A 10645-nucleotide genomic window follows, 5' to 3' on the forward strand; every position below is an offset into this window, starting at 1 on the left:
TCAATTCTTAATTGACTTATTTTAAAAATTTTCCCTCTTTTAAATACTTGCACGTACATGCTAACGAAACGGGTTATATTAAAAGCTTAATACGATTAAATGTAAAAACGTAAACCCAAAACTTCAATAATACAAATGATAAGACATAACATGTTAAATAAAAAGTAAATTGATAAAAATAAAATTTAAATTTTATTGAAGAATTATGACGACATCCCGAGTTTCGTACAGACAGACACACAGGATGTGCCAAACTACCATGTGGGCCCCCACTCCCATACAACATTCAAATCACCACCACTCCAACAACTCACACCCGTCCGATCATCCACCATCTGACTGCCCCAACTCCATCCACGTATCTCACCCACCTGCCTTTGGATTAACACATACACATTGTGGCTCATCACGCGTCCACGTTCTCCATTTTCCCACCGTCCGATCACTCACCATCAAACGGCCAATAATATCTTCTTTCTCTCTCTATTACCATTACCAGTATCCTCCTCCCGCCTTATGACGTCTCACACACTCTCTCTCTAGAAACCTATATAGTTTCTCTGTCTAGAATAATGCAGGATCAAGCTGCCACCAGCTCCGTCGCAGCGAGTCTACCGTCGAGTAGTGAGAGATCGTCCAGCTCAGCACTTCAAGCCAACGTCAAAGAAGGTCAATTTTTAAATTTAATTTCATTGTTTTGTGATCTCATGGGATCGATTTGAACTGGGTTTTGATTGGTATATAAAATGAGAGTAAAATTGATATTTTTGAGTTGATTTGATAGGAATGGAGAGTGATGAGGAGATTAGAAGAGTGCCGGAAATTGGGACTTCTGTTTCGGGTCGGGAAACCGGATCGGTTGCACAACCGGTTCAAGGCTCCGCTGAAGGTTCCAGGAGGAAAGGGAAAAACCCGGCTGACAAAGAGAACAAGCGCTTGAAGAGGTATGATGGGTTGATCCGTTTAAGTAAACGGGTTGGTGGGTCGACCCGTTTAACTTAACGGGTTAAATTGGTCAACCCGAACATGGACGGTTTAGTTAAACATGTCGACCCGAAGACGGCCCGTTTAGTTAAACAGGTTGGCCCGAACAGGGCCCGTTTAGGTACACTGGTCAACCCGAACACGGCCCGTTTAACAGGTTGGCCCGAACACGGCCCTTTTTAGGTAGATTGGTCAACCCGAACACGGCCCTTTTAGTTAAACGGGTCAACCCGAACACGGCCCGTTTAACAGGTTGGCCCGAACAAGGCCCTTTTTAGGTAGATTGGTTGGCCCGAACACGGCCCGTTTAGGTACACTGGTCAACCCGAACACGGCCTGTTTAGTTGAACAGGTTGGCCCGAACATGGCCCGTTTAGGTACACTGGTCAACCCGAACCCGACCCATTTAATTACAGAAACAGAAAACAAATGGTTTAATTAAACATGGCAACAAAAACACAACCCGATTTATTAAACCGGTCAAATGGACGCTACGTTTTTAATTAAACCAGTTGGTTGAGAGGCCGAGACATGCTTGTTTTCAAACGGGTTAGATATGCCAATCCAAAAGCTGATCTTTTAGCTAAGAGTTGGTCGCTTGACAGGTTATTGAGGAATCGGGTCTCAGCACAACAAGCTCGGGAGAGAAAGAAGGCGTACTTGGGTGAGTTGGAGGTGCGAGTGAAAGAGTTGGAGAAGAAGAATGCGGAGGTTGAGGAGCGTTTGTCGACTTTGCAAAACGAGAACCAGATGCTTAGACATGTATGTATTGTTTTCTAGTCAATGTGTTTTGTGTTTGCTGCAACCTTGTGAAGATCCGAGTTTTGTTGTTATGCAGATACTGAAGAACACAACGGCGGGTATGCAAGAAAGGAAGTAGAGGTAGATTTAGGCTAGCACATACTGATGAATGAATGTAGCTAGGAAAACTGAGTGATTATCCTTTGTTGTTTCTTGTTTGTTAAGAAACATGAACTATGAAGATGAAATCAAATGAAATGAAATGATGATTATGGCTTTTAAGCACTTTTAAACATAGGGGTGATCCTTATTACAACGTTAAACATAGCAATGCATTCTTCTAATTATGCTACAAGTATTTGTTTTCTCGAGCTAATAAATTATCTGTTTAATAAGTTTTAATGTTTTATACTTGAATTAATAGAATATATTAATGTCGTATAATTTGAAAGCCAGGCCCTTTTATTATTTTATGGAACATTGGAAACCCAATTATGAGCGTTGCATGTGCTCTTAATGAGTTAACAAAGTTTGGGCCAAATTGGGGTGTACGGAATGGTAAGGATAATAATTATTTGGTTACTTGAAAGAAAGTGTGTAATTTACTCAATTATATGAAGTGGGTCGACTTAATTACTTATGTTTATAGTAGGGACGAGCAAAATCGGTATCGGTACTGTAATCGGTATCGATTTGGTACCGTTGGTACCGAATCAGTACCAAGGTTTTGAGTTTTCGGTACGGTACGGTACCGGTATTTCCCAAATCTTACCTTAAATACCGGTACCAGTACCAAAAATTAGCGATTTTCGGGATCGGGATTTTCGGTACCGGTATGTTACCGAGCTCATCACTAGTTTATAGTGTTGACTAAATAATAGAAGTCAAACTTCTGGAAATAGGCGTCGAGTACGAATATAATATGTTTAAAGTCGCAAACTTTAGAGACCTCTTTTGTAACCAAGAACAAACAAATACAAGTTATAACTTGAAAATGTGTTGATCTATTTCTATTTAGGCATGTAGTATTTAGGGTTTTAGTATGAAGTCACACAAGTGATTTAGCTATGTATATTGTACCATATATTTAATGCCAACAGTAAACAAAAATATAATATTTAAAGATACGTGTCCAAAATCAACTAGACATTATTTAGAATCCTACAGTATTTTATTGGAATTATGTGAAGAGGACAAAGTGCAAAAAGGAATTTTACGAAATCTCGAGTTTGATTGAGCGACATAAGTGACGGTTTAGTACCTACCAACTACCGGCCCACATTATATTTATATATTGTACTCGTGCTTGAATAGGATCGTATATTCGTATTATCATGTAATAAAGAATGGGCTTCCAATTTTGGATTACAGCAACTTTGGGCTTGTACACTAATAGCCCAATCCATCGTATAGCACCTAAAGGCTTAACACAATAACACTCATCTCGCAATGGACTATGGTATTCGTGGCAAAACAACCCCCAACACCCCCTCCCCCCCCCGGCCCCCCAAAATGAAAATTGTTATAAGGGTATTCTATTCGAGCATAATTACTAGTAACGTATTATGTTATACTATTAAAAAATGTTGTATGCGCAAATCATCAAGTTAGAAGATGATGTGCTGAAAGCGGTCTATAAAAACTTAACCTAACCTAGACACTCTAGTTTTAAATTTATAAAACTAGACTCTTCTAATACTAGACCACTAGACAGGTAAGTGTACCTATCAACTGTAGTAAACCTAATGAAGTCTAGAATATCGAACCCAAAGGACACTAGCGACACCTAAACTAGACTCTGACTAAGAACTTAATAATTTTACTGATTAAACAAGTGACTAATTAACTAAAACTGACACTGACACTAACAAACTTCAACACTATGACCTAGACGAACTCAAAGATAGGAGAAACACTACCTAGGTTTAGAATCCTACTTGTGAATCTTGAATCTCTTCTGGATATGGAAACCATGATGGAATCGGGATCTTAAAATACTAAACCCTTAGATAATCTATGGATCCCTGATCATTCTCCGGATGTGACCTAAAAGGAAATCTTAAGAGGCGTGTAAACTTACCGGTTGGTCGGATTACCTGTCAATCTATCCAACAATACTAAAGTACCCTAGAAGAAAGATCACCCGTTGGTCTCACTATCTCAATACACACTAAAGTGCAAGGGGTAACCTAAAAACAATCAATAGGATACGGAATTACAATGAAACTAGGGAAATCTAGGGAAACCTACTGTCAGAGCGTTCTAGCCTAAACATCTAATCCCAATGACAACCCGACTATCTATCACCTGTCAGCTATCTAGATAGGTAGAATATGAAGTTCTAACCAATCACCAATCAATGTTCCTATCTACGTCTAGCAAAACCATGAAATAATCACAAACACACAGTAAGGGACAAGTATGTGGGTCGTGTTCGGTTACGTGTCTTAGACCGACAATCCACAAACACAACCCGTTTAACACCCCTACACCACTCCACCCTACCCTCCAATCACTTGTTCGATATCATATCACCAAAAGTTTGTTTATGCATATTATTAATGAATGTTAACACAATTTTTTGGCAAGTAGAAGAAGAGAAGAAAATAATAATACAATTTTTTGTGACACCTTAAAAGCTTCATGTTAAGTAGATTGAAGTAAAAAAGAAGAGGATTTTCCAACTTTGGTTAAAAAGGTCAGGAGTTTATTATCTTATTATTATTATATTGTTACCCAAACACTCTCAATTTTGATTGTAAATCTAGAATGAGATAAATTTTAACTTTTTGTTTATTCATCTGAATTACTATTGACATTGGTTTGTATGAGGAAAATCAACTTTTAAATGAATTTGCTTCTGTTTGTGTTCAGTTGTTTGTTTGATTATAGTTAAACGAACAAACGGGGCTGAAACTGCCAATTCAATCAAACCATTTGTTTATGTATATTATTAAATGGCTAGTTATATAACATTAAAAGTTAAAGTAGCTGATTAATCGGGTTAACCCGAGTAATAATTTTTGACCCTATTTAGCCCGGCCCTAATTAGCTTAATCGGGTTCGGCTTTTTGGACACCCCTAATTCTAACGCTAACAAACTCATTTCATTCAAAATTAACCTCTATACAAACTGATATAACAACTAATTTCATTCAATCAAGCTAAAACAACTAATTTCAAAGATTGGAGCATTAAAAATACTTACACAGCAAAGGAATCGACGACCGGGGTTAGCATCCGTCTGGGATATACGATAGCATGTATTTGCACCACAAGAGCAAAACAAATCTGATGAACCAGTAGCATGTGACCTTGATTCGCCGATGAAGAGGATGAGGATGTGAACTGCGACATTTTGACTCCAATCGAAGACGTTAACTACTTTGAAAACCTATCGAATTGAAGAAGAAGAAAAAGAAACTAGTACTTAGGGCTACAATTGAAGCCACTTAGGGTTCCAATTGAAGCAGCGATGAAGAAGAAGAAACAACGAAGGATAGAAAGATGAATTAGGGTTCATATGTTTATTTATTCAGAACCTATATTAAGGCAGAGGTATAGTAGTAATTTAAAACATTTTTGGATGGAAAAACTAACGCCATTCTAACGGAGGGACTCAAACAGTTCAGGTTTTGAATGTCGGGGATTCAAACATGTCATTTTTCTTTACAGGGACTCAACGTGACTCCGCTTAAAGACCACAGGGACTCAAACGGTAATTTTCTCTTTCAGAAGTGTTTCTTAGAGCGAGAAGGGCGAGAAGGGATTATAACCAATCACATAATTTCTTTTTTTAATTTATTATTATTTAAATAAAACGGTATGTTAGTAAAATATAAAATGTTTTTTTGTAACTCATACTCATTAATGGTTTAATTAATGTTAAGTTACTAGCAAATGATAAGTTATTATTATTATTATTTATTTCATCTAAAATTTGAACAATTAAAATCCATTTGATCTAAAATCATTTTATTCTAACAAATGGCTAATTAATTTTTTTTATTTGATATCTAACGTGAAGTGTTATTTTTTTTGGTTTGATTTTAATCAACTAATGTAGTGTAGGCTTATCTTATGTAATGTAGATAAAGTTACATAATCTAGTGTATTCACACTTTTCAAATTTTGTAATATCATAACTAATGTAGTGTAGACATATCATATATAGTCTTGGAAAAACTAATGTAATGTAGGTTTACTTTCTAATGTTGTGTAGATATATCAAATGTAGTGTAAGCAAAATTAATATAGGGTAGGCACACTTTCAAGTATTATATAGTCATAACTAATGTGGTATAGAAATATCATATGTAGTGTAGGCAAAACTGATGTAGCGTAGGCTCACTTTCAAATGTAGTGTAGGCACACTTTCAAGTGTCGTATAGTCATAACTAATGTAGTGTAGATATATATAGTGTTGTGTAGGCAAAACTAATGTAGTGTAGTGTAGGCAGACTTTCAAATGTTATGTAGTCATAACTAATGTATTTTGGACATATTTAATTTAGTGTAAGTACACTTTCAAATGCTGCGTTGTCATAACTAATTTCGTGTAGAAATATCTAATGTAATGTAGGTAAAACTAATGTCGTGTAGTCACTTGAGACAAGTTGGAGTATGTTTTTATGTATCATGTATATATATTAAACTAGTATTAATCATCTTATGAGCATTAATTATGCTAGAAAAAATAACCGACGAATTCATTAATGCCTGGTTTAATTAGGCCAACACCATAAAAGACATGTATGCCATTTTTAATTAAAAATATGTCATAAATATGTGTCTTTATTTACGATAATGTCATTTATGTTGTTGATCATTGATTAAACACAATGAATGGTCTAGATTCATTTCTCGCACTTCTCGCTATAATATCACCTCTCGCATGATCCATCCCCTGTATAATATATATATATATATATATATATATATATATATATATATATATATATATATATATAAAAGAAGTACTACATATATAACGCATGGCACACATGGCCAAATATAACAAGAAGGTAGCAAAGAGGAAAATATAAATTTTTTTTTGACAGATATATAGAAGTGTTATATTATAGGCGAGAGAAAGAAACAATTGGTTTGAGAGAAGATAAGTAGTTTTCTTACGAAAAGGAGAAAGGTGATGAACATATTACTTATACATGTGATCAAGTACTTGCGTAATTTCATAAGTCTAGTTTACAAGTATATAATTATATCACAAACATAATTTGTTATCTTGTACTTTTCCTTAATCTCCCATGATATAATTTGGTTAACCCAACTCTAGTGTTTAAAATTATAGTCGGCAATTATAACTTACTTTTCAAATGATGTGTTGGTTTGACAAAAATAAATAAGTAATCTCAGTGTAGTAAACGGTGTTTTAACTCCACATAAACTAGTCAACACGTTACACCATTAATTATTATAAAACTTGTTAATTTAAAAATAATTCAAATGGGTTCTTAACACCTTATAAAAGATAAATTTCAACCCGACTTATTTTGGCTAAAACCTTTTTTTGACCAGAATCAAGTTGATAACTTTTTAAAACAACTCATTCTAGCAAGTATTATTTTGCTTAGAACCCATTCTAAAACGACCTATTATGACATGCCACTCGAACCCGCTCGACCCTTCTTTTTTCTTAAGACTTACTAAGTCTAAAATGACTTGTATAGCACTAGCTCCTAGGCTTTAGAGCATTTACATCAGCTTCTTTATACCCATCTCTATCTCTAAAATATCAAAATTTTCTATATTTTGAATCTATATAAGGCTCTCTATCTCTATCTCAATATTTATAATTTGGAGTTAAATGAATAATAATATAGCAAAGACAGAGTTTTACTATTCATCACCTCTAAAATTATTTGTGAGTATATAAGAAAAAGAATAAAATAATAAAATAATTGATTATGAGTGGAATAAAAAAATAGAGATAATAACCTGACTTGGTAGGCTAAATAAAATTTATATATATAAATATGAAAAATGTAATATATAATCAAAATATATAGACAAAGATAGAGAAACTAGAGTCAAGTTATTTTATATAAATGGAGACAAAAATGAGAATAGTGAGAAAGATTTATAGCCATGCAAAAAAAAACCCTTCAAAAATTTTTTAAAAAAAGTAAATAAAAAATCATAACTCAAAAATTAATAAAAAAAAGTAAAAACGCAAAAATGTTTCCACCGTCTTTCTCGTTCTAAAAGAAAAAAAAACAATGTTAAGTGAAAATGATCACTGTGTCTTTTGTTTATCATTATGTTTTGTGTTTATTTTCGTCATTTATTATGTCTTTTTTCCTTGACATTGTGTCTTTTTTTCTTGATATTGTACTATATTTTGTTCGGCATTGTGTTATATTTTACGATTTATTGTGTATTTTGTTCATTTTCGTCATTATGTCTTTTGTCTTTGTATTGTGTCTTTTCGGCGCATTTTTTTTTGACGAGAATGACGAGGGAAACATTTTTGTTTTTTATTTATATTTTGATTTATGATTTTTTATCAATTTTTTGGAATTTTTATGTGATCACAAATCCTTCTCACGGTTCTCATTTTTGTCTCTCTTTGTATTTTAACATTTCCTTATACGAAACTAACGTGAATTCTTTTAACGCCTTCCAAATTTTCTGATACCGAGACCATATTTCAACCAGGACCGGCTTCGAGAAAGCAAAATAACTTTTGGGTCGAAGGCGAAAATTTTTTTGGGCCTTAAGTAAAAGGAGTATTTTGTTAGGTTTAAACAGTTTAATTTTTATATGAGTTTAGTTGATTAGAATTTGGATTGTGTAAAAACCTTTTGTATAAAAAAAGAATTAAAGATGTATCAAGTGAGGGTAGAACCCACTAGACCAAGCTAGTGGTTATGTAATTAAGTTTAAACATTAAATACACATATTGTTTTTAATAAAAATACATATAACTTTTAAAAAAAAATTTCGGACGTAACAGGGTGTCAGGCTTGTGGCTGTCGACAACCCTGCCACCCCAAGGGCCGGCCCTGATTTCTACTTATTTACATATATTATTTTCTAATAATCTTTTTCCTAGATTTTCTTTTCCACATCCCCATCCTTCCCACCAATTGTAAATGAGTGGTGGTTAATGCTTCCCCAACCAAAAGCTCCAAAACCAGATAAAAAAATCACAAACACATTATCCCAACACAAACTTCTGCAAAAACAGAAGTAACCAAACCAATCCTAAATCATTCAACAATGGCTACCATCTCATCATCTTTCCTACAGACACCAAATCTACAATCTCCCAACTTATTTAAACCCCACCAAATTCCCACAAAAAAATCCATCTCCTTCAAGATTCAAGCTGCCAAACTTCCTGCTGGGGTACGTATTAATCTTTAGTGATCATCATTATTACTTTAATGAAATTAAACTTCTAACTTCTTTAACTAGTTATAAGGTTGCCGCGCAGCTTATTGCTCGTTTAACTGCCACCACTTTACTGTAATATATATTTTACTAAAAAACAAAATATATATTCAGGTGGAATTGCCAAAATCACAGCCTAAGTTTCAAGCGCCGTTTCTTGGATTCACCAAAACTGCTGAGGTTTGGAACTCTAGAGCTTGTATGATTGGTCTCATTGGTACTTTCATTGTTGAACTGGTATGTTAAGTAATCCATGACATTAGCGGTTGATATGTACATGTGTTGTTAACTGTTTGATTTAATTTGATCAGATCTTGAACAAAGGCATACTTGAGATCATTGGAGTGGAAATTGGGAAAGGGCTTGATATTCCACTTTGAGAAGATAAATTTAATCTTTTTATTTTTTTCTTTTTGATGTTGTAAGGTGCAATCTTTCATCGGATTCAATATTAAATGGGTTTTAAATATATTAATTACAGGTCTAATAATAATAGGAGTTTTTTTTTTTCTCTCTTAAAGTGATGTGGTTAAGGAAAGTATTTACCGAAATGTGTAGCTTTTGAGAAGTTTGTTTCTTTCCATACTTAACTGGATAAAATTTAATTTAATAATAACTAAATAAAAAAAAGTATTTCTATTTAATTACTTCCACTAGTAAAGAACTCAAAAGACTAGGTAGTGGCCAGCAGGTATCCCTACTTTCTTTATTTAAGGAACTCAAAAGACTAACACTAATATATTAGTCAATTCATTTTCTAGCCAAGAGCAACGTTGTAGACTATGGTTAGAATTCTGATTTAGGTTTATGTGATGTTTTTGTTTTTTTCTTGTATTTAAGTTACTCAGATTAAGACATAATCTTTATCTGTTTATTATTAATTATAACTATAGTTAAAGGGGAACATTTTCAGTGCGGTAAAAAGCATTCTGATCAATGCAAACAAACGGTCTAGTGCAGTGTGATTTATCTGTTCGGGGCATTTCTCTCTTTAACTCGGTGGTCATGATCCATGTTAAACTATTAGGGGGTGTTTGGTAGAGAGTTTTGAGGGTGGAGAATTAGGTTTCTCTTGTTTGGGAGAATTAGGCGGAGAATTGGGCGGAGAATTGGTTTTCTCTGAGAATTGGGTGTAGGCAAAAAGTAGAGAAATCCAATTCTCTCCATTTGGAAGAGAAATGGAATTCTCTCTGCTTCTAAATCGCGTCTCTGCTCTACTCCGTTCGCGTATGATGATGATGATGCTCCGACCGGCGATGGTGATGATGATGCCGACGTCCGGCACGGCGGCCGACGCCGCAGCCACGTCCGTTCGCGTCTTTGAGCCAAAACGAAACCCTAAATCGCGAGGCGGTGTTGCGAGGCGGAACCCTAAATCGCAGTGTTGATGTTGCGCGGCGATGATGATGACCCTCTACTCCGTTCGCGGTGTTGCGACGCGTCTCTGAGCCACCATTTCTCCACCATGATGATGCCGAGGCGGAACCCTAATCACGTCTCTGCT

General features: G+C 34.7%; 2 protein-coding genes across 2 annotated transcripts; both read left to right on the forward strand.

Annotated features, from left to right (window-relative positions):
* Positions 1-543: 543 nt before the first annotated feature.
* LOC143542590 (transcription factor HY5-like) lies at positions 544-1966 on the forward strand. Its single transcript, XM_077035145.1, has 4 exons — positions 544-669; positions 785-944; positions 1590-1746; positions 1823-1966. Exons 1-4 carry the CDS (start codon positions 573-575, stop codon positions 1862-1864), a joined length of 456 nt encoding a protein of 151 aa, XP_076891260.1. The 5' UTR covers positions 544-572; the 3' UTR covers positions 1865-1966.
* Positions 1967-8913: 6947 nt separating this feature from the next.
* LOC143542591 (light-harvesting complex-like protein OHP1, chloroplastic) lies at positions 8914-9622 on the forward strand. Its single transcript, XM_077035146.1, has 3 exons — positions 8914-9096; positions 9256-9378; positions 9453-9622. Exons 1-3 carry the CDS (start codon positions 8968-8970, stop codon positions 9519-9521), a joined length of 321 nt encoding a protein of 106 aa, XP_076891261.1. The 5' UTR covers positions 8914-8967; the 3' UTR covers positions 9522-9622.
* Positions 9623-10645: the final 1023 nt, after the last annotated feature.

The sequence above is a fragment of the Bidens hawaiensis genome, unplaced genomic scaffold (genome assembly GCF_021521415.1).
Source record: "Bidens hawaiensis isolate Kalapana, Puna unplaced genomic scaffold, B.hawaiensis_p1.1 tig00012940_1, whole genome shotgun sequence".
NCBI lineage: Eukaryota > Viridiplantae > Streptophyta > Magnoliopsida > Asterales > Asteraceae > Bidens > Bidens hawaiensis.

What these genes read in the sequence shown, in the direction of transcription:
- LOC143542590 (XM_077035145.1), top strand. Translation starts at nt 573, where the DNA reads ATGCAGGATCAAGCTGCCACCAGCTCCGTCGCAGCGAGTCTACCGTCG. An exon ending in GAGAACAAGCGCTTGAAGAG is followed by an intron (nt 945 to 1,589) that starts GTATGATGGGTT and finishes GTCGCTTGACAG; the next exon opens with GTTATTGAGGAATCGGGTCT. An exon ending in AGAACCAGATGCTTAGACAT is followed by an intron (nt 1,747 to 1,822) that starts GTATGTATTGTT and finishes GTTGTTATGCAG; the next exon opens with ATACTGAAGAACACAACGGC.
- LOC143542591 (XM_077035146.1), top strand. Translation starts at nt 8,968, where the DNA reads ATGGCTACCATCTCATCATCTTTCCTACAGACACCAAATCTACAATCT. An exon ending in CTGCCAAACTTCCTGCTGGG is followed by an intron (nt 9,097 to 9,255) that starts GTACGTATTAAT and finishes ATATATATTCAG; the next exon opens with GTGGAATTGCCAAAATCACA. An exon ending in GTACTTTCATTGTTGAACTG is followed by an intron (nt 9,379 to 9,452) that starts GTATGTTAAGTA and finishes TAATTTGATCAG; the next exon opens with ATCTTGAACAAAGGCATACT.